The sequence below is a fragment of the Balaenoptera acutorostrata genome, chromosome 20 (assembly GCF_949987535.1).
Source record: "Balaenoptera acutorostrata chromosome 20, mBalAcu1.1, whole genome shotgun sequence".
Lineage (NCBI taxonomy): Eukaryota > Metazoa > Chordata > Mammalia > Artiodactyla > Balaenopteridae > Balaenoptera > Balaenoptera acutorostrata.
The window spans coordinates 25,059,701-25,085,967 of record NC_080083.1 but is presented as its reverse complement, the minus strand read 5'-3'; the positions used below and the strand labels follow the sequence as shown (position 1 = coordinate 25,085,967).

Sequence of the window (26,267 nt, the reverse complement as noted above, 5' to 3'; positions counted from 1 at the left end):
AGAAAAAACAACTTTTCATGAAGAGAAAAGTAAAAGAATTTCTTCCAAATGAGCTGCCTGATGACAGCAAAATTTAGTTCTAATCTCATGTTTTAAACCATCGATGTGTGCAATTATTAAATACCGGTCTTTACAACAGCACTCATTTTGAGAAATAAATAATTTGTGGATTACGTTTAGATTGATACAAACAATTAGGAGAAGTGATAGGGTAATTTCAGTAGCCACCTTAAAACTATTTCCCATTACTAGAATATATGATTGATTCATAATATATTCATAATAATAACCTGGTAAACAACCAGTTTAACAAAAACAGGAACTTTGTTACTTCTTAATGAGAAATATATCTCAGACATGCTCCTTATATGCATTCACATTATTATTCCTCAAGTTATAAGACAAGCAGTTGATTTAAGAGCCATTTGTAAACTGTGCGTGCCATTAATGATTATAAAGTCTGTTCTATTTGACACTAACAAAGGAAATGAGTCCTTCGGCAGGAATTTACAAATAATGTGATACATGAACAGTTTTTGACAGTAGGTGGAGCAGTTTCCCGGAGAAAGGCTTCCCAAGCCCTATATTCCTTTCAAAATAAGCCCAGCTCTTAGACAAAGAACTCTGAGAACAAAAACTATCAACAATCATTAAAAAATATTAAAGGCACTCAAATATTGAGCTATAAATAGAAGGCTGAATATATTTTGCAGATAATTCTTCTCTTTGTCATATATTTTAACCACTGAATTCTCTCACCTTTGGGGATCAAAATGGTAGGGATTTTCACATAAGAACTGCCCTATCTAGATGGCAGTTGGTATGTAGAAAAGTTTGGGAACTATTCAGTTACATTGTAGAATAGATCAAGGTTTATAAGAAGATATAACATCAAGACATTATTATCTGAATGGTATTTATGAGTCATTTGTTTAATATGACAATTTTAGATTAAGAATATAGTTTTATAGATAAAAATTGGTAGTTTAAATTCACTGGAATTAAGTTAGTAGATGTCAAGAGTGTTTTAAGTACCATGAGAAACCATGGCCATAAAACTGTAAGTTCAGAATGCAGTTATCAGGTATAAAAATAAGATATAAATGAATAAAGAATTCTACTTAAAAATAAAAACAAAAAAATGACCTTTTTAAAAAATTTTTATTTATTTATTTTTTGCTGTGTTGGGTCTTCATTGCTGCGCGCAGGCTTTCTCTAGTGGCGGAGAGGGGTGCGCGGGCTTCTCACTGCAGTGGCTTCTCTTGTTGCGGAGCACAGGCTCTAGGCATGCGGGCTCAGTAGTTGTGGCTCGCGGGCTCAGTAGTTGTGGCGCATGGGCTTAGTTGCTCCGCAGTATGTGGGATCTTCCTGGATCAGGGATCGAACCCATGTCCCCTGCATTGGCAGGAGGATTCTTAACCATTGTGCCACCAGGGAAGTCCCCAAAAATGACCATTTTAATAGAAAAAAATTTTGGAAAAAAAATTTTTGGCTGTTTGTTATAAAATAAGTACAGGGAAAGTTAGTTGTGAGATATTTGCCACTGTGTAAGATTCAGAGGTCTGTTTCTGCCTTAACGTTTAGGATCATTTCATCACTAAAATGGGGTAAAAATTGTACATTAAAAAAAATCCAACATCTTGATTACTATCAAATGTTTATAGAACATCTCTGTCTATAGCACCCTGTTTCCTTTAGTGAACAAGTACTTTATAGTATGTATATAATACTTTATAGTACTGTTTTATATATATATATAAAGCTGTTTCTTATACTTTTTTGACTCTTGGCTATTTATTGCCTAAAGTAAGTGTTATTTGGAAAACTGCATGGACATAGGTTGAAGTGAAATAGCGAAGCAGTTTCAGTAAGAGAACTATTGTAGTAATTGTTTAATGCCATGAGGTGGAATAATTCCTTTAAAAATTGTTAGCCAACCTGTTCACTGTTTTTCCTGCTTGACTTCTGATTATGGCTCCATAGCTTACGTGTCTATCCCTCGATAAGACAAAAAAAGAGAAGAAATTGCCAAAAGTAAGGTTCTAGTGTGACTTAATATTGCTCTGTATAGGTATAATGACTCTGGCTATAAGCATGCAGTGACTCAGGGCTCTTGCGGGAAGACCAACAGGCCCTTCTTAGAAAAGGTCTGTTTGCCTTTTTTTGATGAGGGCATGATCAGCTATTCTCCCTGTCTTTCCCTAAGAAATGACTCATGTATTAACTCTTAAGAGCATCACCACATCAAAAGTAGGAACCAGGGTCTCCAGGACACAGGGCTGGGTTTTCACCAAGCAGAAGGGTATGCACAGACTGACTGACTTCCTGCCCTTAAGTCACTATTTATTAATGTGTGTTTAAATGAAAGCTAAGAAGATTCAGTTTTGCTGAAGTCTGTTCTGTTGGGTATATATTTTAAACAATTTATAACCTTTTTAAAAGCTCTCTCTATAAATATGTGGTCCATTCCTCCTGAACACTTAAACCAACTTTATGATCAAAATTGCTTAGGTTTAGAGAAGAAAAGTGAAATATGTCTTTATTTATGGATTGATTGAATATAATAAAAATGACTTTAAAAATAGGTCCTTATAACCTGAAGCATGAACTATAGAGTTTACGCATTTTTTGTTTTGGTTATTTTATGCTTATCGTAACACTTTTACTACATAATCTCATACATTGCTGTGTTACCTAGGTTTTGCAGGCATTATTATCATTATTATTTTCAGGCTTTTCATCAAATGAGGAATGTGAGATAGAAGTCTGATTACATCTAGTAAGTTACTAACAGAATTAGAAAACTAAAATCCACATTAACTAATGGCCAAATTACTGCTTTTTTACATATTATACTGCATTTTATAGGGAGGGACCAGGGGCTTAAATTTGTAAACTCGGGACCTTCTTCACAAAAAGAATATAAACACTAAACTTCTCAGTGCCCGTTTGGAATCAACAGTTTTATGCTCTAGCCTTCTAGAATTATTTGTTGTATACCATAACCTTAGGTAAGTTGTTTTCTGACTGCGATGAGAAAAGCAATGATTAAAAGTATTTGAAGAGTACAATTCCTGTTTGTAAAAGCATTTCTAAACTCCCCTAAAAGTTGGACTTAAAGAAAACAAAAGGTTTTGCAAGTCATACAGACAACCATCTGTCATCTCCTTTCATTTATTTATCACCCAGATATTCCTAATGAATCACATTCCAGACTAACCACTGACTCCTTTTGTTCCTCAGTGAAGGAGTGTGGCAAACAAATGTTTTCCCAGTGAATCAGCAGAGGATTCCTGATTTTATTACCTTTGTCCTAAACTTTCCAGACAAAACTAATTGGGAATTTTGCCTTTGGGATCTCAGTTGACTTCTGTGTGTGGATGATGAATTAGGCTATGAACTGACATTACAGATGTGCAAACAACTCCAGTCTTCAGGAATGTTTTATCAGTTCTGAGGGAGCCGCCTAGAGTGGAAGAATGTCTGTCTGTCTGTCTGCTCATCTTCCTTAAAAACCTCATAGGGCTTCCCTGGTGGCGCAGTGGTTGAGAATCTGCCTGCCAATGCAGGGGACACGGGTTCGAGCCCTGGTCTGGGAAGATCCCACATGCCGCGGAGCAACTGGGCCCGTGAGCCACAATTACTGAGCCTGTGCGTCTGGAGCCTGTGCTCCGCAACAAGAGAGGCCGCGATAGTGAGAGGCCCGCGCACCGTGATGAAGAGTGGCCCCCACTTGCCGCAACTAGAGAAAGCCCTCGCACAGAAACGAAGACCCAACACAGCCAAAAATAAATAAATAATTAATTAATTAATTAAAATAACTTACATGACTTTCACTATATTAAAAAAAAAAAAAAAACACCTCATACTGGGACTTCCCTGGCGGTCCAGTGGTTAAGACTCTGCACTTCCAATGCAGGGGGCACAGGTTCGATCCCTGGTCAGGGGACTAAGATCCCACATGCTGCAGGGCGCTGCCAAAACAAAAAAACCTCATACATACACATACTGCGCTCTTAATGTGACATATTCTGCATCTTGGTTGGTAAAAAGGCTTGGCTAAATTAGGCTCATAATTAACTAATATGATCATTTTAGGTTTTCACTTTTATTTATTTATTTATTTATTTATGGCTGTGTTGGGTCTTTGTTTCTGTGCGAGGGCTTTCTCTAGTTGTGGCAAGCGGGGGCCACTCTTCATCGCCGTGCGCGGGCCTCTCACTATCGCGGCCTCTCTTGTTGCGGAGCACAGGCTCCAGACGCGCAGGCTCAGTAGTTGTGGCTCACGGGCCCAGCTGCTCCACTGCATGTGGGATCTTCCCAGACCAGAGCTCGAACCCGTGTCCCCTGCATTGGCAGGCAGATTCTCAACCACTGCACCACCAGGGAAGCCCTCAGGTTTTCACTTTTTAAAAAATGTCTCTGGAAGAAAGGGCCCCCAAATGATCTGAACAATAAAGTTAAAAATCCAGAAAATACTTTTCCTTAACTGAAGCAGCAATACATAGACTAGTTTGTCATTTACTAATATGATTTTTTTTCAGGTTTTAAGGTGTGACTGTCCCACACCTTTCTTACAAAGACCCTAATTTGTATTTGTGGCACTAGGACTGCTTTCTCAGGGCTTACATAGGTACTACCTTATTATCAGGGCACTCCTTAGAACTTCTCTTCTCCACCGGATTAGGATATTTTTGTGTGTTATAATTTCAGGAATGATAATTTTACCTCTAGGATAATTTTTTTTAATTCTAAATATCTCTTAATTTGACAGAGCTAGTAGGATATTTACTATTCCTGAATGAATGTAAATTGTAGAAGTATAACTTTTAAAATTTATCTTAAAAGAATGTCTTAAGTTAAAATACTTTTTCCACAAATACCTATATCTGCTCTTATTAGGAATCCTACCCCCTGATCTAACTATGGTTTTGCTCTCACCCAGACATCTTCTTGCCTGGCCAAGCACTACATCTTTTATCCTGGACAAAGCAAAATTATTCCATTATCAAAACTTTGGAAAATATAATGTAATACAGCTCATGAGACTAAGATATATGAGGCTTTGAACTGAAGCAAAACCAGATGTTTGATATGTCACAAATAGCTGAACTATCTTGTTGAGTTGACTTCACTTAGAATGAGTATACTGAAGTACCCACCCACCCCAAAAAAGGACCCTAAAAACCTGTCACTGATGAGAGTGTAACTTTTCATCACAGTCATAAAATTTGACCTTCATATCATTAAAGGGAACTTCCATTGGCAGTAATTAGGAACTCTCAGGGGCAGTTAGTGAATGTTAATTATGACCTGGTTGCTAACTAGGAAATTTATAGAGCTTCCTGTGCTGGGGAATAACAACCTGGGCTGTATATAGCTGTTTAACTTCCTTTGATTACCACTATATAGATTAAAGGACACTGTCCTTAAATAGAAAAATTAACCTTTGAGGACTATCATTTGCTACTTTTCCTTAAGAAGTACTCCTTGTATTGATCTTTACTTACCTTGCCACATGGCACATTCTTTTCAATGTGCTGAGATTCGTTTTATACCACAGTATATGGTCTATCTTGGTGACTGGATTTCATGTATACTTGAAAAGAATATGTATTTGGCTATTTTTGGGTGTAGTGTTCCATATTGTTCAAGTGTTCTGTATCCATACTGGTTTTCAGTCTACTTATTCTATCAACGAAAAAGAGAAGTGTGTTGAAATTTCAACTCTAATTGTGGGTTTGTTTATTTCTCCTTTTAGTTCTATTAGTTTTTGCTTTATGTATTTTGACATTCTGTTATTAGGTGCCTGCACATTTAGGATTATTCTGTCTTCCTGAGAATTAGCCCTTTTATCATTATGAAATGTCCTTTTTCATCTCTAGTAAATACCCTCTCCTGAAATCTACTTAATCTGGTATTAATGTAGAGTACTCTATCTTTTGTATGATTATGTTTACATGGTTTATCTTTTTTCATCCCTTTACCTTTACTTTTGGATCTGGATATTTAAAATGGGCTTTTTATGGACAGCATGTACTGAGGTCTTGCTCTTTAGTTCAGTGTGACACTCTCTGCCTTTTCATTTGTGTGTTTGGCTCATTTGCAATTAATGTAGTTGTCAATATGGTTGGGTTTAAGTCTATCCTCAAACTATTGGTCCCACCTATTTTTTATTCTTTTCCTGCCTTCTTTTGAATTGAACATTTTTTTTAGTATATATAATGTAACCACATTACAGTATTATACTCCATTTTCTCCCTCCCATACTTTATGCTGTTGTTGTCATGTATTTTACTTCTACATATGTCATAGTTTTTGCTTTAAGCAACTAGTTATTTTTTTAAGAGATTTTAAAATGAGGAAAAAAGGTGTTCTCTATTTCCAGTGCTCTTCACTCTTTTATGTACATTAAAGTTTCCATCTGGTATCACTTTTCTTCTATCTGAGAACTTCCTTTAACATTTATCTCCTGGAATAAATTCTTTTGACTTTTGTTTGTCTGAAAATGTTATTATTTCATCTTTATTTTTGAAATATATTTTCCCTGAATTCTAGATTCACAGATTTTGTTTTTTCCTTTCAGCACTTTAGAGAAGTAATTCTATTGTCTTTTGGTCTGTTTCTGATGAGAAGTCCTATCTGTATTTCCCTGTAGATGACTCAGTCATAACTTGGAAATATTGTGGGTTTGGTTCTAGACCACTGCAATAAAGCGAATATGGTGATAGAGCAAGTCACACGAATTTTTTGGTTTCCCAGTGCATCTAAAAGTTATGTTTACAATATAATGTACTCTATTAAGTGTCTACAAAAACAATATATGTACCTTAATTTTAAAATAATGCTGTTGGAAAAATGGTGCCACCAGACTTGTTTGATGCAGGATTGCCAAAACCTTTAATTTGTAAAAATCACAATATCTGCAAAGTGCATTAAAGTGAGGTATGCCTGTAATGTGTTTTTATCCCCTTGGATTGCTTTTAAGACATTCTTGATATTGCTGAATTATAGAATTTGATTATGATGTGATTATGGTAATTCTCAGCAATTTGATTATGTGTTTTATTTTCTTTATGTTGATCTTGACTGAGGTTTGTTGAATTTCTTAAATTTGTGAGTTGATGGATTGATATTTTTCATCAAATCTTGAAAATACGTGGCCATCCCTTCCCCAGTGTGTGTGTGTGCGCACACACACACACTTCACCCTCTCTTTCTGGGGTTCCAGTTACATGTATATTAGACTGTTTGGTATTATTCCACAGGTTACTGAGGTTCATTTGTTCCATAGCCTTTACCCTCCGTGTTCTTTAGTTCAAATACTTTCTAGTGCCTTGCCTTCAAGTTCTCTAATATTTTCTCCTGTGGCATCTAATCTGTTGATATCCAATGAATTTTTCTATTCGTATATTATATTTTCAGCTCTATAAGTTCCATTTTGGTTTTTTTTTATACTTTATATTTCTTCCCTCATTGTGTTTATCTTTTCCTTTAAATCAGGAATCAGCAAACTATTTCTGTGAAGGGCCATATAATAAGTGTTTTAGACTTCATAGGCCATAGAGTCTTTGTCAAAGCTACTCAGTTTTGCCATTATAGCACAGAATTAGCCAGAGATGATATGTAAATGAATATACATGGCTGCATTCTTTGAAACTTCATTTATAAAACTGGTGGTGGGCTGAATTTGGTCCCTGGGCTGAAGTTTGGCAATTGTTGCTTTAAATCTTTGAACATATTTATTTTTACTGTTTTTAAGTCCTTGTCTGCTAATTCCATAATCTCTGGCATTTCTGGGTCTGTTTCTATTGATTAATGTTTCTTCAGCTTATGTGTCATATTTTCCAAACTGCTTCACATCATACCTAGTTATTTCTTATTGGATGCTGGAATGTGGTATTAAGTTGTTGATTGTATGGATTTTGTTATCTTCTTTTACAGAGTGTCAATTTTTTGTTTTGGGGGCAGTACCAGTGGATCAACTTGATCTATTTAAGGTTTTTTTATTTTTTATTATTATTTTTTTTTATAAATTTATTTATTTATTTATTTATTTATTTTTGGCTGTGTTGGGTCTTCGTTTCTGTGCGAGGGCTTTCTCTAGTTGCTGTGAGCGGGGGCCACTCTTCATCGCGGTGCGCGGGCCTCTCACTGTCACGGCCTCTCTTGTTGCGGAGCACAGGCTCCAGACGCGCAAGCTCAGTAGTTGTGGCTCACGGGCTTAGCTGCTCCACGGTATGTGGGATCTTCCCAGACCAGGGCTCAAACCCGTGTCCCCTGCATTGGCAGGCAGATTCTCAACCACTTCGCCACCAGGGAAGCCCTTAAGGTTTTTTTAAAAACCCTATTATGGTCTGTCTAGAGTAGCTTTTACTGTAGGCTCTTTCCAAGGTCTTCCCTGAATGTTGAGTCTCTCCACTCTAGCTAGATGAAGTTCAGGTGTTTCCCAGCCCTGTGTGAAGTCTAGGAATTGTTCAGCTTACAACCCCCTGTTAGTTGTTCTTTTCTCACTAATTGTACTTTGCCTGGCCTTATGAAATCTCATCATAGCATGCAGTGGAACTTTGTGTGCCAGAGTCTCAAGGGGACCCCCATGCACATATGTAGAGTCCTTTGTCTGCATAGCTTTCTCTTCACTAGTATTCTATGCCACAGATTTCAACAACTCAGCCCCCCTGAACTCAGATTTTCTTCTCAGTGCAGCAAGACCACCATGCTTTGCTTAGGGTCTTTGTCTTTGGACTATGGGTTTTACTGCTGACACAGAATGTGTCTACAAGTGGAAAGCCAGAGTCATCACAAGGCTTCCTCATTTGTATCCCTTCTCTCAGTGGTCAGAAGTATTATACTGCCTGTGGTACAGTGTCTGAAAAAAATTGTTCCATGTATTCTGTTTAGTTTTCCAGTTGTTTAGTGTAGGAGTGTACGTCTCTACCAGTCACTTCATGATATGAGGCAGAAAACCCTCAGCCACAGGCCAGAATCTCTAGCCCATATATATCAATACTTGCATACTCCCATGAGAGCTGGAACGTCCTGCTCAGTACATTGTGTTATTTTTATGTTTTATAGTGGATCTTTCCAGGTAGACTTTGCAGCTTATACTGTAGCTGTTTGTCTTTATCCCTCATTTCTTCATTTAGTATGGTTTAAATGTGATTCTTTCATATTTGATACATTGTAGTAGGAATTGTAGGTTTTAGAAAACAGACTTAGGGCTTCCCTAGTGGCGCAGTGGTTGAGAATCTGCCTGCTAATGCAGGGGACACGGGTTCGAGCCCTGGTCTGGGAAGATCCCACATGCCGTGGAGCAACTAGGCCCGTAAGCCACAACTACTGAGCCTGCGCGTCTGGAGCCTGTGCTCCACAACAAGAGAGGCCGCGATAGTGAGAGGCCCGCGCACCGCGATGAAGAGTGGCCCCCGCTTGCCACAACTAGAGAAAGCCCTTGCACAGAAACGAAGACCCAACACAGCCAAAAATAAAATAAATAAGTAAATAAATAAATAAATAGAAAACAGACTTAAAAGGTAGTTTGAATATGTGTAACTTTTAAAATTCTCTTAATCAAAATGATTGTTTTTTAGTTTTTGTGTTTGGATTTTTCATGTAAACTAATATTTATCTCAGTCAAGTCTGTTATATTTAGGAACCATTAACCTATAATGTTGAAAAGAACTTGTGAGGTTTCCTATCAGTTAACACAGTCTAAACTAAAATGTCAAGGTACAGGTTAAATGGGCTCTTGAGAATGAACAAAGGACAAGAAGCTGAGTTATTCATGTTCATTTTGTCTGGGAACCACCACATCTGCCTCTAAGGCTGAGTAATCATGACCTATTAGTGTGGTTATGGAAAGTATATATCAGTTTAACTGTGTGAACCATCCTTTCTTTAGGGAAAATATTCTCATCAGATTGCTGAAAATTTCCCTTTTTAGAACATTTAAAATTAAAACTATGAATCAGTCTTTTATCTTGTTGGATAACCTGTTTAATCTGTTGGGGTGCATATTTTATTTTTGTTTCTGGAATAGAAATGTAGGGTTTTCCTTCCTATATAATCCCAGAAAATTTATTATTTTAGTGTCTAGGACGGTTCAATTTTTGTTCACCTAGAGTTCATTTCTAGAGGACAGTTGTAGGGATATCATGGACAGACTCTTAAATTTCTTTTGTTTTGCCTAGTAGTATCACATTTCTCTTTTGTGTTTTCAAACAGTAAATGTGGAAGTTACAGGGGTTTTTAAAAAATATTTATTTTCTTTATTTTTTTTGGCTGTGATGGGTCTTAGTTGTGGCACGCAGGATCTTCACTGAGGCACACGGGATCTTTCATTGCGGCGTGTGGGCTTCTCTCTAGTTGTGGCACACGGGCTCCAGGGCATGTGGGCTCTGTAGTTATGGCGCGCAGGCTTCAGAGCGCGTGGGCTCTGTAATTTTGCGGCACATGGGCTCTCTCATTGAGGCACACAAGCTCAGTAGTTGTGGTGCGTGGGCTTAGTTGCCCCGCAGCATGTGGGATCTTAGTTCCCTGACCAGGGATCAAACCCGTATCCCCTGCATTGGAAAGCAGATTCTTTACCACTTGGCCGCCAGGGAAGTCCCCCCCCCCTTTTTTTTTAAATTGCATCTGATGTTAGTGAGAAATTTTTCACTAATTATTTAGTTACTCTGAATTCTACAAACTTTAAACTTGGGTGTGTGTGTGTGTGTGTGTGTGTGTGTAGGATCACAAAATAATTCTTTTTTCTTTAACTGAAATCTCTTTTGTGCACATAATATTCAAAGAAACAGTTGTAGATTTCATGGTTAATCACAACTTTTCAAAAAAAGAAGTTCCTTTTTTAGAGATTCTCATAATCATTTTGTAAACTTATTATCACTATTTATTGATTTCTGTGAATTAAAATTCAAGAAAAAGATGAACAGACTAAAAATTCACATAGTTTTTTTTTTTTTTGGTCCAGAAGAAAACCTTATAGTTAATTGAGTCAGTGCTAAGTGTAGGAATTCATTTTTTAGATTTTTAGTTGAACACAAAATGCAACTGTATTTAGGGAGAAATGTAGCTTAGATTTATGAATGTCTTTCTTTTTCGTATTAACATGCAACAGAAAAATTTGTTTAATGTCACCTTTTATCTAGGTAGCAGTAGGAGTTCTTTAATGTTTTATTTCCATCACTACATCTTATGCACTTTGTCTTTGAACCACAAATTCTTTCACCATGTGGTTTAAAAAGACTTTCTTATATCCAAAGATCACTTACTGTATGTGTATCTATATATACATACATATGTATGTGTGTGTGTATATAATTTTATTCTACAAATACAGTGCTTTTGTTCATAACAGCTAATGGCTAATACTGTTTGAGGGCTTATTATATGCCCAGCACTGTTCTAAGCCTAGTACTTTATATGTGTGTTAGAGTAACATGTTAAGAATATCCAACTTCTAGAGCTTATACTTCATGAGAACTTTGGAAATTAGCAATAGATTTTATTGACATCTTGATTATGTTAGGGGTTTTTGAATTTTGGAGCTAGATAAAAACATAAGATGAATCTAATTCTTTTGCCTTGCAGAAGAGTATCTTGAGGTCCAGAAAGGTTAAGTGACTTGTCTGAGTTCACTTATTTTCTGACACCTAATAGCCTATTAGAACCTAACCTATTTGAAACTCTAAAGGAGCTTGTTTAAAACATACAGGTTGGGGGGCTTCCCTGGTGGCACAGTGGTTAAGAATCTGTCTGCCAATACAGGGGACACGGGTTCGAGCCCTGGTCCGGGAAGATCCCACGTGCTGCAGAGCAACTAAGCCCGTGTGCCACAACTACTGAGCCTGTGCTCTAGAGCCCGCGAGCCCACGTGCCGCAACTACTGAAGCCTGCACACCTAGAGCCCGTGCTCCGCAACAAGACAAGCCACCTCAATGAGAAGCCCGCACGCCACAACCAAGAGTAGCCCCTGCTCGCTGCTACTAGAGAAAGCCTGCACTCAGCAACAAAGACCCAACGCAACCAAAAATAAAAATAAATAAATTTTTTAAAAAATCAATTAGTTAAAATAAATAAATACATAAAACATACAGGTTGGGAAATCCCTGGTGGTCCAGTGGTAAAGAATCCGCCTTGAAATGCAGGGATGCAGGTTTGATTCCTGGTCGGGGAACTGGGATTCCACATGCCTCATGGCAACTAAGCCTGCACACCACAACTACTAAAGCTCGCATGCCTCAACTAGAGAGCCTGTGTGCCTGCAAACTACAGACCCCACGTGCTCTGGAGCCCGCGTGCCACAACTACAGAGCCCAGGCACCCTGAAGCCTGCACGCCACAACTAGAGAGAAGCCTGCATGGCACAACGAAAGATCCTGAAAGATCCCGCATGCCTCAATGAAGATCCTGCGTGCCGCAACTAAGACTCGATGCAGCCTAAAATAAAACAAATAATGAATAAATCTTTAAAAAAAAAAAAACTTAATCTTAAAAAAAAATAAAAATAAAGTAAAATAAAACATACAGGTTCCCATGTCCACCTATTGAATCAACTTATGCTTAGGGGACCCTGAAATTTATATTTTTAACAAAGTCCATAGTTGATTCTTATGCAGACACCTCATCTTGGCATACATGTTCATTTGGGAACCAGTGTGTTTAAACCTTTATCACACATCTAAATGTTAATTCAGTTTAATCTATATGATTATTATTAATTTGTAATATTTCAAAATAAAGATACAAAGCAGCCCAAAAGCTCCATAGAAAAAATTAATTTAAAAGAAAAACTAACTGATACTGGTTCCAGAGTTTTATTTTTGTTTTAGGATCTCAGTGGGAAAGATAAGTGAGGTAATTACTTCATCAACTATTTTTATTTTTTTGAAGTATAGTTAATTTACAATGTTGTGTTAGTTTCAAGTAAATAGCAAAGTGATTCAGTTATATATGTGTGTGTGTATATATATATATATATATATATATATATATATATATATACTTTTTCAGATTCTCTTCCATTTTAGGTCATTGCAAGATACTTAGTAGAGTTCTCTGTGCAATACAGTAGGTCCTTGGTTACTGATTTTATATGTAGTAGTGTGTATCTGCTAATCCCAAACTCCTAATTTCCCCCCCCAACCCCCACTGTCCCCTTTGGTAACCATAAGTTTGTTTTCTATGTCTGCATCAACTGTTTTTTAAGTAAGGACAAAATATAGTATTCTCAAATCATGCCTAAAGGAATAGGGGCACAGGAGGTTTTTATCACAGGGGATGGCATTCTTACAAATGAGATATGTGGATAAATAAAATAAGAATCAAGCCAGAAATCCTATGGTTTCCAGGGTCTAGTGTTGGGGGAAGGAGATTGACTACAAAAGGACACAGGGAACTTTTTGCAGTGATGGGACTGTTTTGTATCTCTGTCTTGATAGGTTATGGTTATACGACTGAGTATAATTGTCAAAGCTTATTGAACTACTGACCTAAAAAAATGGCTCTTACTATATGTAAATTATACCTCAGTAAATTTGAAATTGGTTTTTAAGAAAGCAAACCATGAAGAGATTCTGGAAAGGATTATTTTTTCAAATTATCAGTTGCATCTTGAAATATTTAGTTAGGTAGATTCTTGTTCTTTAAAAGCTAACATTTTTCTATTAATATAGAGTGATTAAGGTACCATTAAAATAACATGTCTATTAATAATTGCTTTCTCTTTAATATTTCTCATCAGAGATTTCTCATATTTTTTTGTAGGGTCCGCATATAGCTTCAGTTACATTAGCTGCTTATGAATGCAATTCAGTTAATTTCCCTGAACCACCCTATCCTGATCAGATTATTTGCCCAGATGAAGAGGGCACTGAAGGAACCATTTCTTTATGGAGCATCATCTCAAAAGTTAGGATTGAGGCCTGCATGTGGGTAAGATGTCCGTTTTCATATTTGTCCAAAATTAACCTCACTGTCTTGATTCTTTGTACCTCATTGAAATTGAAGCCAGACATATACCAAGTCAGTAGATAATTAATTCGTAAAGTGACCAGCTACCTAACTTCCATGTAAAAGAAACCTTTAGAGCTTCTCCTGTTCATGAATAACATTCAGAAGGAAGGCAGGAAACCTTAGGTACCAGGAAGCATTGATACCAAGTGGACAACAGCAGGGAAAAGGAGTATAGATGGTGCAACTATACTACTTTGTAAAGTTTTACTAACGTTTATAAAACTTGATAAACACATAGCAAATGGTTATATATCAGTCCAAATTAGGTAAGTATTATATGTCTCTCTCCTAGATTTAAATACTCTCTGTGTTTATTCTTAGAAGACTCATTTCATTTTCTGGGTTGTTGTAATACTAAAGTAAGTTCAGACATTTCTTAATAAACTAAGCTTTACTGTATTGGAGGTATCAGACTGTATGGTGACCTTACTTTCAGAAGTTCCAATTATTCTTTTTATGGCTTGCTTAATATATTTTGGGAAATTTTGGACTACGTGATCAATGGTAGATGTATTTTAATCTGCATATCCACACAAAGCATTTTTTATATGCTTAAATTCATTCACGTGTATATCATTGAGGAATAGTTCATTTGCTAAAGACTTCCTATTACCATTTGAATTATTTTTTAATTCATCATTTGGAATCATTAAGTTTTATGTTCCCTGTAACATTTTTTCCCCTAACAGTTTCTTATAAAATGAAAAATATGGAACACATCACTTAAAACTCTTAATTAAAATGAACGTGAATAGAATGCCCACAGAAGAGGCAGAGTTTTCAAACACATTCAAGCGTTTATGTCGTGTTTTAAAAGAATTAAAAGGGAAATGCCATATATTGAATTTGTTGAATATGAAAGACAGGAAAAATTGTCATATTTCCTGTTACTCTTTTATAAATACTGGAAACAAATTCATTGTACTAGTTGCATATGTATTATAAATTTTAACACATTAGTTTTTTTTTAACATCTTTATTGGAGTATAATTGCTTTACAATGGTGTGTTAGTGTCTGCTTTACACATTTGTATTTTGATGAAAAGCTATTAATAAGATAACTGGATACTCAGAACATGCTAGAAAAGGAGTATGTATATAGACTTCAGTTTTCTGTTGTTCTTTTGTTCTTTCAAAAATGATTTATGTGGCTAGATTAACACTAATGCCAGCAAAGAAAATTTTTCATCCCAGCTGGCAGTGATAACTGCCTCTTCCAAAGTGTATATTGTCTGCAGCACTCATTTGGCCTGGCTCCATGCATGCCTCAAATTAGTTAAACTGGCTGGTGCAGTGGCTTACGTCCCCCAAATAAATTTTAAGCTCCTCAAAAAATTCAGACGGTACCTTAAATTTATTACTCACAGCAATCAGCATTAGGCTTTGCTCATAGTTCAAGAATACCAATAAGTACTGATTGTCTGAATGTTTGTTTGTTCTTCATATTCCCTTCTTTGAAACTGTCTTTTGTTATGTAAAAAAGGTAGCACATATCAAGTTATGCTTAAATTGGTTTCTTTTGTTTTCACCATTTACAAAGACAGTCCTTTCATCAAAGGGTGCTGGAAAAACTGAATATCCACATGCAAAAGAGAGAGGTTGGATCCTTACCTTACACCATATGTAAAAATTAACTCAAAATTCATCAAAGACCTAAACTTAAGAGTTAAAACTATAAGACACTTAGAAGAAAATATAGAAACAAATCTGCGTGGTGATTTGGCAGTGGTTCTTAAAGAAGACATTGAAAGCAGAGGCAACAAAAGAAAAAAATAGATAAATTGAACTTTGCTAAAATTAAAACTTCTTGTACATCAAAGGACACACTATCAAGAGAGTTAAAAGACAACCCACAAAAAGGGAGAAAGTGTTTAAAAGTCATATATCAGATAAGGGTTTAATATTCAGTATGTTTAAAGAACTACACAACTCAACAACAAAAAGACAAACAACCCAATTAAAAAATGGGCAAAGGATTTGAATAAACATTTCTCCAAGGAAGATATACAAATGGCCAATAAGTGCACAGAAAGATTCTCAATATCATTAGTCATTGGGGAAATGCAAATCCAAACCAGAAGGAAATACCTCTTCACACAGATTAGGATGGCTATTATTTTTTTAGAAAACGAAAAATAACAAGTGTTGGTGAAGATGTGGAGAAATTGGAACCCTCATAGATTGCTGGTGGGAATGTAAAGTGATTTAGCTGCTGTGGAAGAGAGTTTGGTGGTTTCTTAAAAATGTAAACATAGGTTTATTATGTGACCCTCCTCTAATTCCATTCCTACGTAAATACCCAAAAGAACTGAAAACTGGGACTCTAATATGTACAGAAACTTGCAGTTCACTGTTCAGCAACATTATTCACATTATCAGAAAGGTGGAAACAATCCAAGTGTCTCTTAACAGATAAATGGATAAACAAAGAGTAGTATATACACATAATAGAATACTATTCAGCCATAAAAAGGAATGAAGTTCTTATACATGCTGCAATATAGATGAACCTAGAAAACGTTATGGTAAATGAAATAAGCCAGACAGAAAGACAGATATTGTATGATTCCACTTATGTGAGCTATCTAGACAATTCAAATTCATAGAGACAAAAAGTAGGTTTGAGGTTACCAGGGTTGTGGGGAATGAGAAGTTAATGCTTAATGGGTATAGAGTTTCCATTTGGGTGAAGAAAAACATTGAAAATATAATGATGATGGTTGCACAACATTGTGAATACAATTAATGCCACTAAGTTTTATATTTAAAAATGGTTAACTGAGATACATTCATAAAAAGTCAATACTGGGGCTTCCCTGGTGGTCCAGCAGTTAAGACTCCACTGTGTTCCCAATGCAGGGGGCCCGGGTTCGATCCCTGGTCCGGGAACTAGATCCCGCACACCACAACTAAAGACCCGGTGCAGCCAAATAAATAAATAAATGTTTAAAAAAAAAAAAAAAAAGTCAATACTACTGAAGTTGAGAAATGTTGATTTAGAGTGTATTGGCCTTGATTCTTATATTTTACCCTTTCATAAAATTGATCCCGCTTGTGTTCACATCCATATTTTTTTTTTCAGGGGAATATCTTGCTTGATTAAAAACTGATATGTTATTTTAAATTTTTACCTAATTTGTACTTTGCGAAGTAAAATATCTTTACAGACTTCACTATCATTATAAATATAGTAAATCAGTAAAATCATTAAAATACATAGTACCTCCAATTATAAGATAAAGACCAGGGTCAACCTCAGTTTCAGCTTGTTCACATAAGTCTTTGGAGCCCATTAAAATGAATTGTTTGGTGTTGCTGATAAGTAGGTTTTTTCAGTTTGTATCTTTTTCATCTTTCACAATTTGACTATATCACTAGTGTAAGGCTTCACAAATTTTCTTTTCAGTTATAAATTCCGATAATAGTTATTAAGCCTCTAAGCATTGGAGATTCAGAATGAGCAAAACTTAACAGTCTCTACCCTCATGGAGCTTTACATTCTAGTGAGGGAAATAATTATGGAAAAATGTGTATATAAGTATTGTCGAAAAATTATATATATAAATATTTAAACAAATTGAGATAAGTGCTATGAAGGAGAAATTTACTGCATAACACAAAAATGTTTTCCTAGTCTGTGATTCAGGGAAGATTTCCTTGAAATAGCAGTGTTTCAATGGATATCTAAGGATAATAAGGAGTACAGTGAGGAGGCAGGATGGTGGCAGGGCAGAAGAGAGGAAGCATGTGTGATGACTTTCAGATAGAGAACATCTTTTTGTTTTGTTTTTTTTTAACATCTTTATTGGAGTGTAATTGCTTTACAATGGTGTGTTAGTTTCTGCTTTATAACAAAGTGAATCAGCTATACATATACATATATCCTCATATCTCCTCCCTCTTGCATCTCCCTCCCTCCCACCCTCCCTATCCCACCCCTCTAGGTGGTCACAAAGCACCGAGCTGATCTCCCTGTGCTATGCGGCTGCTTCCCGCTAGCTATCTATTTTACGTTTGGTAGTGTATATATGTCCATGCCACTCTCTCACTTGGTCCCAGCTTACCCTTCCCCTTCCCCGTATCCTCAAGTCCATTCTCTAGTAGGTCTGCATCTTTATTCCCATCTTGCCCCTAGGTTCTTCTGACCTTTTTTTTTTTTTTTAGATTCCATATATATGTGTTAGCATACAGTATTTGTTTTTCTCTTTCTGACTTACTTCACTCTGTATGACAGTCTCTAGGTCCATCCACCTCACTACAAATAACTCAGTTTCGTTCCTTTTTATGGCTGAGTAATATTCCATTGTATATATGTGCCACATCTTTATCCATTCATCTGTCGATGGGCACTTAGGTTGCTTCCATGTCCTAGCTATTGTAAATAGAGCTGCAATGAACATTATGGTACATGTCTCTTTTTGAATTATGGTTTTCTCAAGGTATATGCCCAGTAGTGGGATTGCTGGGTCGTATGGTATTTCTATTTTTAGTTTTTTAAGGAACCTCCATACTGTTCTCCATAGTGGCTGTATCAATTTACATTCCCACCAACACTGCAAGAGGGTTCCCTTTTCTCCACACCCTCTCCAGCATTTATTGTTTGTAGATTTTTTGATGATGGCCATTCTGACTGGTGTGAGATGATATCTCATTGTAGTTTTGATTTGCATTTCTCTAATGATTAATGATGTTGAGCATTCTTTCATGTGTTTGTTGGCCATCTGTATATCTTCTTTGGAGAAATGTCTATTTAGGTCTTCTGCCCATTTTTGGACTGGATTTTTGTTTTTTTGATATTGAGCTGCATGAGCTGCTTGTAAATTTTGGAGATTAATCCTTTGTCAGTTGCTTCATTTGCAAACATTTTCTCCATTCTGAGGGCTGTCTTTTCGTCTTGTTTATGCTTTCCTTTGCTGTGCAAAAGCTTTTAAGTTTCATTAGGTCCCATTTGTTTATTTTTCTTTTTATTTCCATTTCTCTAGGAGGTGGATCAAAAAGGATCTTGCTGTGATTTATGTCATAGAGTGTTCTGCCTATGTTCTCCTCTAAGAATTTTATAGTGTCCGGTCTTACACTTAGGTCTTTAATCCATTTTGAGTTTATTTTTGTGTATGGTGTTAGGGAGTGTTCTAATTTCATTCTTTTACATGTAGCTGTCCAGTTTTCCCAGCACCACTTATTGAAGAGGCTGTCTTTTCTCCACTGTATATTCTTGCCTCCTTTATCAAAGATAAGGTGACTGTATGTGCGTGGGTTTATCTCTGGGCTTTCTATCCTGTTCCATTGATCTATATTTCTCTTTCTGTGCCAGTACCATACTGTCTTGATTACTGTAGCTTTGTAGTATAGTCTGAAGTCAGGGAGCCTGATTCCTCCAGCTCCGTTTTTCTTTCTAAAGATTGCTTTGGCTATTCGGGGTCTTTTGTGCTTCCAAACAAATTGTGAAATTTTTTGTTCTAGTTCTGTGAAAAATGCCATTGGTAGCTTGATAGGGATTGCATTGAATCTGTAGATTGCTTTGGGTAGTAGAGTCATTTTCACAATGTTGATTCTCCAATCCAAGAACATGGTATATCTCTCCATCTATTTATATCATCTTTAATTTCTTTCATCAGTGTCTTATAATTTTCTGCATACAGGTCTTTTGTCTCCTTAGGTAGGTTTATTCCTAGATATTTTATTCTTTTTGTTGCAATGGTAAATGGGAGTGTTTTCTTAATTTCACTTTCACATTTTTCATCATTAGTGTATATGAATGCAAGAGATTTCTGTGCATTAATTTTGTATCCTGCTACTTTACCAAATTCATTGATTAGCTCTAGTAGTTTTCTGGTAGCATCTTTAGGATTCTCTACATATAGTATCATGTCATCTGCAAACAGTGACAGCTTTACTTCTTCTTTTCCAATTTGGATTCCTTTTATTGCTTTTTCTTCTCTGATTGCTGTGGCTAAAACTTCCAAAACTATGTTGAATAATAGTGGTGAGAGTGGGCAACCTTGTCTTGTTCCTGATCTTAGTGGAAATGGTTTCAGTTTTTTACCATTGAGGACGATGTTGGCTGTGGGTTTGTCATATATGGCCTTTATTATGTTGAGGAAAGTTCCCTCTATGCCTACTTTCTGGAGGGTTTTTATCATAAATGGGTGTTGAATTTTGTCAAAAGCTTTCTCTGCATCTATTGAGATGATCATATGATTTTTCTCCTTCAGTTTTTAATATGGTGTATCACATTGATTGATTTGCATATATTGAACAATCCTTGCATTCCTGGGATAAACCCCACTTGATCATAGTGTATGATCCTTTTAATGTGCTGTTGGATTCTGTTTGCTAGTATTTTGTTGAGGATTTTTGCATCTGTGTTCATCAGTGATATTGGCCTGTAGTTTTCTTTCTTTGTGATATCTTTGTCTGGTTTTGGTATCAGAGTGATGGTGGCCTCGTAGGATGAGTTTGGGAGTGTTCCTCCCTCTGCTATATTTTGGAAGAGTTTGAGAAGGATAGGTGTTAGCTCTTCTGTAAATGTTTGATAGAATTTGCCTGTGAAGCTGTCTGGTCCTGGGCGTTTGTTTGTTGGAAGATTTTTAATCACAGTTTCAATTTCAGTACTTGTGATTGGTCTGTTCATATTTTCTATTTCTTCCTGGTTCAGTCTCAGAAGGTTGTGCATTTCTAAGAATTTGTCCATTTCTTCCAGGTTGTCCATTTTATTGGCATATAGTTGCTTGTAGTAATCTCTCATGATCCTCTGTATTTCTGCCGTGTCAGTTGTTACTTCTCGATTTTCATTTCTAATTCTATTGATTTGAGTCTTCTCCCTTTTTTTCTTGATAAGTCTGGCTAATGGTTTATCAATTTTGTTTATCTTCTCAAAGAACCAGCTTTTACTTTTATTGATCTTTGCTATCATTTCCTTCACTTCTTTTTCATTTATTTCTGCTCTGATCTTTATGATTTCTTTCCTTCTGCTAACTTTGGGCTTTGTTTGTTCTTCTTTCTCTGATTGCTTTAGGTGTAAGGTTAGGTTGTTTATTTGAGGTGTTTCTTGTTCCTTAAGGTAGGATTGTATTGCTATAAACTTTCCTCTTAGAACTGCTTTTGCTGCATCCATAGGTTTTGGATCGTAGTGTTTTCATTGTCATTTGTCTCTAGGTATTTTTTGATTTCCTCTTTGATTTCTTCAGTGATCTCTTGGTTATTAAGTACTGTGTTGTTTAGCCTCCATGTGTTTGTATTTCTTACAGATTTTTTCCTGTAATTGATATCTAGTCTCTTAGCGTTGTGGTCGGAAAAGATACTTGATACGATTTCAATTTTCTTAAATTTACCAAGGCTTGATTTGTGACCCAAGATATGATCTATCCTGGAGAATGTTCCATGAGCACTTGAGAAGAATGTGTATTCTGTTGTTTTTGGATGGAGTGTCCTATAAATGTCAATTAAGTCCATCTTGTTTAATGTATCATTTAAAGCTTGTGTTTTCTTATTTATTTTCATTTTGGATGATCTGTCCATTGGTGAAAGTGGGGTGTTAAAGTCCCCTACTATGATTGTGTTACTGTCGATTTCCCCTTTTATGGCTGTTAGTATTTGCCTTATGTATTGAGGTGCTCCTATGTTGGGTGCATAAATATTTACAATTGTTATACCTTCTTCTTGGATTGATCCCTTGATCATTATGTAGTGTCCTTTTTTGTCTCTTGTAATAGTCTTTGCTTTAAAGTTTATTTTGTCTGATATGAGAATTGCTACTCCAGCTTTCTTTTGATTTTCATTTGTATGGAATATCTTTTTCCATCCCCTCACTTTCAGTCTGTATGTGTCCCTAGGTCTGAAGTGGGTCTCTTTTAGGCAACATATATACGGGTCTTCTTTTTGTATCCATTCAGCCAATCTATGTCTTTTGGTTGGAGCATTTAATCCATTTACATTTAAGGTAGTTATCGATATGTATGTTCCTATTACCATTTTCTTATTGTTTTGGGTTTATTATTGTAGGTCTTTTCCTTCTCTTGTGTTTCCTGCTCAGAGAAGTTCCTTTAGCATTTGTTGTAAAGCTGGTTTGGTGGTGCTGAATTATCTTAGCTTTTGCTTGTCTGTAAAGGTTTTAATTTCTCCGTCAAATCTGAATGAGATCCTTGCTGGGCAGAGTAATCTTGGTTGTAGATTTTTCCCTTTCATCACTTTAAATATGTCCTGCCACTCCCTTCTGCTTGCAGAGTTTCTGCTGAAAGATCAGTTGTTAACCTTATGGGGATTTCCTTATGTGTTATTTGTTGTTTTTCCCTTGCTGCTTTTAATACTTGATCTTTGTATTTAATTTTTGATAGTTTGATTAATATGTGTCTTGGCCTGTTTCTCCTTGGATTTATCCTGTATGGGACTCTCTCTGCTTCCTGGACTTGATTAACTATTTCCTTTCCCATATTAGGGAAGTTTTCAAGTATAATCTCTTCAAATATTTTCTCAGTCCCTTTCTTTTTCTCTTCTTCTTCTGGGACCCCTATAGTTCGAATGTTGGTGTGTTTAATGTTGTCCCAGAGGTCTCTGAGACTGTCCTCAATTCTTTTCATTCTTTATTCTGCTCTGCAGTAGTTATTTCCACTATTTTATCTTCCAGGTCACTTATCCGTTCTTCTGCCTCAGTTATTCCACTATTGATCCCTTCTAGAGAATTTTTAATTTCATTTATTGTGTTGTTCGTCACTGTTTGTTTGCTCTTTAGTTCTTCTAGGTCCTTGTTAAACGTTTCTTGTATTTTCTCCATTCTATTTCCAAGATTTGGGATCATCTTTACTATCATTATTCTGAATTGTTTTTCAGGTACACTGCCTATTTCCTCTCCATTTGTTAGGTCTGGTGGGTTTTTAGAACATCACCTTTTAAGCTCATTTATTTTCTTTTTTTTTTTAAGACTTATTTTATTATTTATTTGTTTTATTTATTTTTGGCTGTGTCGGTTCTTAGTTGCGGCACGCGGGACCTTTTGTTGAGGCATGCAGGCTCTTTGTTGCGGTACGCGGGCTTCTCTCTAGTTGTGGCATGTGGGTTTTCTCTTCTCTAGTTATGGCACACAGGCTCCAGGGCATGTGGGATCTGCAGTTGTGGCTTGTGGGTCCCAGAGCACATGGGCTGTGTAGTTGAGGCTTGCAAGCTCATTAGTTGTGGCGCACAGGCTTAGTTTCCCCTCAGCATGTGGGATCTTAGTTCCCTGACCAGGGATCAAACCCGTGTCTCCTGCATTATAAGGCAGATTCTTTACCACTGGACTACCAGGGAAGTCCCTAAACTCAATTATTTGTTAAGTTCATGGTTTTGTTTTTTGGGAGTTTTTTTCCTATTGTGGTAAAATGTACATAACATAGTTTACCATTTAACCTTTTTTTAAAAAAAATATTTTTATTTATTAATTTGGTTGCACCGGGTCTTATTTATTTATTTATTTTTATATTTATTTTTGGCTGTGTCGGGTCTTCGTTTCTGTGCGAGGGCTTTCTCCAGTTGCGGCAAGCGGGGGCCACTCATCATCGCGGTGCGCGGGCCCCTTCACTACCGCGGCCTCTCCTGTTGCGGAGCACAGGCTCCAGACGCGCAGGCTCAGTAGCTGTGGCTCACGGGCCCAGTTGCTCCGCGGCATGTGGGATCCTCCCAGACCAGGGCTCGAACCCGTGTCCCCTGCATTAGCAGGCAGATTCTCAACCACTGCGCCACGAGGGAAGCCCCCATTTAACCATTTTTAAGTGCACAATTTACTGGCATTAAGTACATTCACAGTGTTGTGTAACCATCACCAATATCTACTTCCAGAACTTTTCTGTCATCCACAAACAAACTCTGTATCCATTAAACAATAACTCCTCATTTCCTCCTCTCCCCAGCCCCTGGGGAGAGAGTAACCTCTCGACTTTCTGCCTCTATGAATTTGCCTATTCTTGATATCCAGTATAAATGGAATCATACAGTATCTGTCCGTTTGTGTCAGGCTTATTTCACCTAGCATAATGTTTTCAATTTTCATCCATGTTGTAGCATGTATCAGAACTTCATTCCTTCCTGAAGTCATGTTAAAACTGACCTTAAGGGAAACTGGAAGCACATTTTCTCTCTTTTTTTCTTTGTAAAACAATCTGCTAATTTTACTAGAATTGAGATAATTGTTTTTTAAACATTGCTGTAAAAGCCTTGAATTTCTCAGTGGTTCCAAGTTACCCTCCAAACTTTGGCTTTTAACCTCTGTTTCATGTTTGCAGTTGGAATATTTAATAGAAAGTGGTTTTGTTTTTAAAGATTATTAACACACTGATAATACCAAACTACTGTAATTTCTGAGTAGTCAGCATATGTAAAATTTTCTACTCCCCAGATTTTTACCATTAAACTTATAATTCCTATAGAAAAGCAAGATGCTGGTGATTTACCTGTGAATCCAGTTGACAAAACTTTTGAAAGCACAAAAATTTAGGATTTTTGTCCTCCCCAAAATCTTTTAATAAAATTGACACTCCAGTAAGATATTGTGTTTCTGTATTGGTTTTGCATATTTTGTGCATATTAAACTCTTCTCCAATTCAAGAAGCAGGGACTTCAGGGTAATAAATTGATATGCAGTGGACAGTCTTTAGAAGAGCTTTCTGAATTATTGCTTGGCTAAATACCACTTGTCTTTCTTTTGCAGTAAGGAAGCCAGTCATTTCTTCCCCTTAATTAAACTTGGGCTGACAGTTTTTAGTGTTCCACAATTTAGTTTTGTTTTTTTATGTTGATTTTGCAAGAATTATAAAATTGTTTCACAATAATCATGAAATTATGGGACTTCAGTATCTAATTTGAGATAACTGACTAAACAAACTTCTGTATCTGGAATATGATGTGTCTTGAGGGGACCTGTCTGGATGACTATATTTCCTTTTTATTTATATGCATAAAAAATAGAACACTGGCTCATGATCACCATTCTTACTCCTTGCTAATATGGGAAAACATGGACAGAATTAAATTATAACAATGAATATGGTCAACTAAGTATAAGACAGTATTTAGCTCTTGATTTCATTTCAATCCATTATTACTTCCTTTTTAACTTTAGGGAAACTTGTCATGAGTTTGAATCATATGATTGCTTTCAGAACTATTGAACATTTGACTTAACATGTTTTAAGAGAAGTTTATGTTTTGAATAAAATGTTGCAATTAACTTTTCTTCCTACTTTTTGTCATGAAAAAATTTTTTTTTAAGTACAGGGAATTATATAATTAATTCAATATATTATCACCCAACTTCAGCTAATATTAACTCCTGGCTAATACTTTCATCTAGACCCCACCTCACTCTGCTCACAATTATCTTGAAGCATATTCCAGGTAACACATCATATTTTATCTGTAAATATATCAGCCTTAGGACTTAAAAAACATTGTCACACCTAAGAGAATTCAGGAATAGTCTCTTCAAATCAGTTACCCAGTTAGTGTTCAGATTTTTCTGATTGTGTTTATTTCTTTGTTTTTCTTTTCAAATATATTTGTTGATGAAACTGGATTGTTTGTCAAGTATAGTTTTCCACAGTCTGAATTTTACTGATTGTATTCCAGTTGGTGTAATTTAAATATGTTTCTCTGTTTCCTGTGAATTGATAGCTGGGTTGAGAGGCTTGAAAAAAAAAAAGTTTATTTTAACAAGAATACACTTTATAGTCTTAGGTATTCTATCACGAAGTGCAATAATGTCTGGTTGTCTTTCTGTTTATGATATTAACACCATTATTATATAAGTCCATTATTTTATTAGGGCTTATAAAATGGGGGCATTCCAGTTGCATCATTTTTTTCTTTAGTTATTGACTGGAATACGTTTATAAAGAGAAACTTCTCCTTATCACCAATTTGGTTACCCTGAGATATCTTCCATATAGGTAAGACAGGATAAATAATTGATTGTTTCTTTTTATTTACCAGTTTTTAAAATAATTAGTTGGTTCTCTAACATCCTCTGAAGGTGACTAAATTAACTTCTCTTGTTTAGCAAAATATGATTTGTGTTTTCTTCCTATATCCTTCTTTGTGTATATATATATCTCTCCTCTCCCTCTTCTCTCTGTTCTTTAACTAAATATGGTCTTATTCTTTTGGCACTTAAGTATGTTCTTTTCATAACTCTTGGTTCACATGTGGATAATGCAGTTACACTTGGAGATCATTGATTTCACACACTGGAGTATAACACTGTGATTGTAAAATGTTTGAATTTT

General features: G+C 36.1%; 1 protein-coding gene across 2 annotated transcripts in view; it reads left to right on the top strand.

Moving 5' to 3' along the window:
* Positions 1 to 26,267, top strand: part of VMP1 (vacuole membrane protein 1) — a 129,291-nt gene that overhangs the window by 42,015 nt on the left and 61,009 nt on the right. For both annotated transcript variants that reach the window (XM_057536691.1, XM_057536692.1), the window contains exon 6: positions 13,768 to 13,935. In XM_057536691.1, coding sequence (XP_057392674.1) covers positions 13,768 to 13,935 — 168 coding nt within the window. The remainder of the gene's footprint in view (positions 1 to 13,767; positions 13,936 to 26,267) is intronic.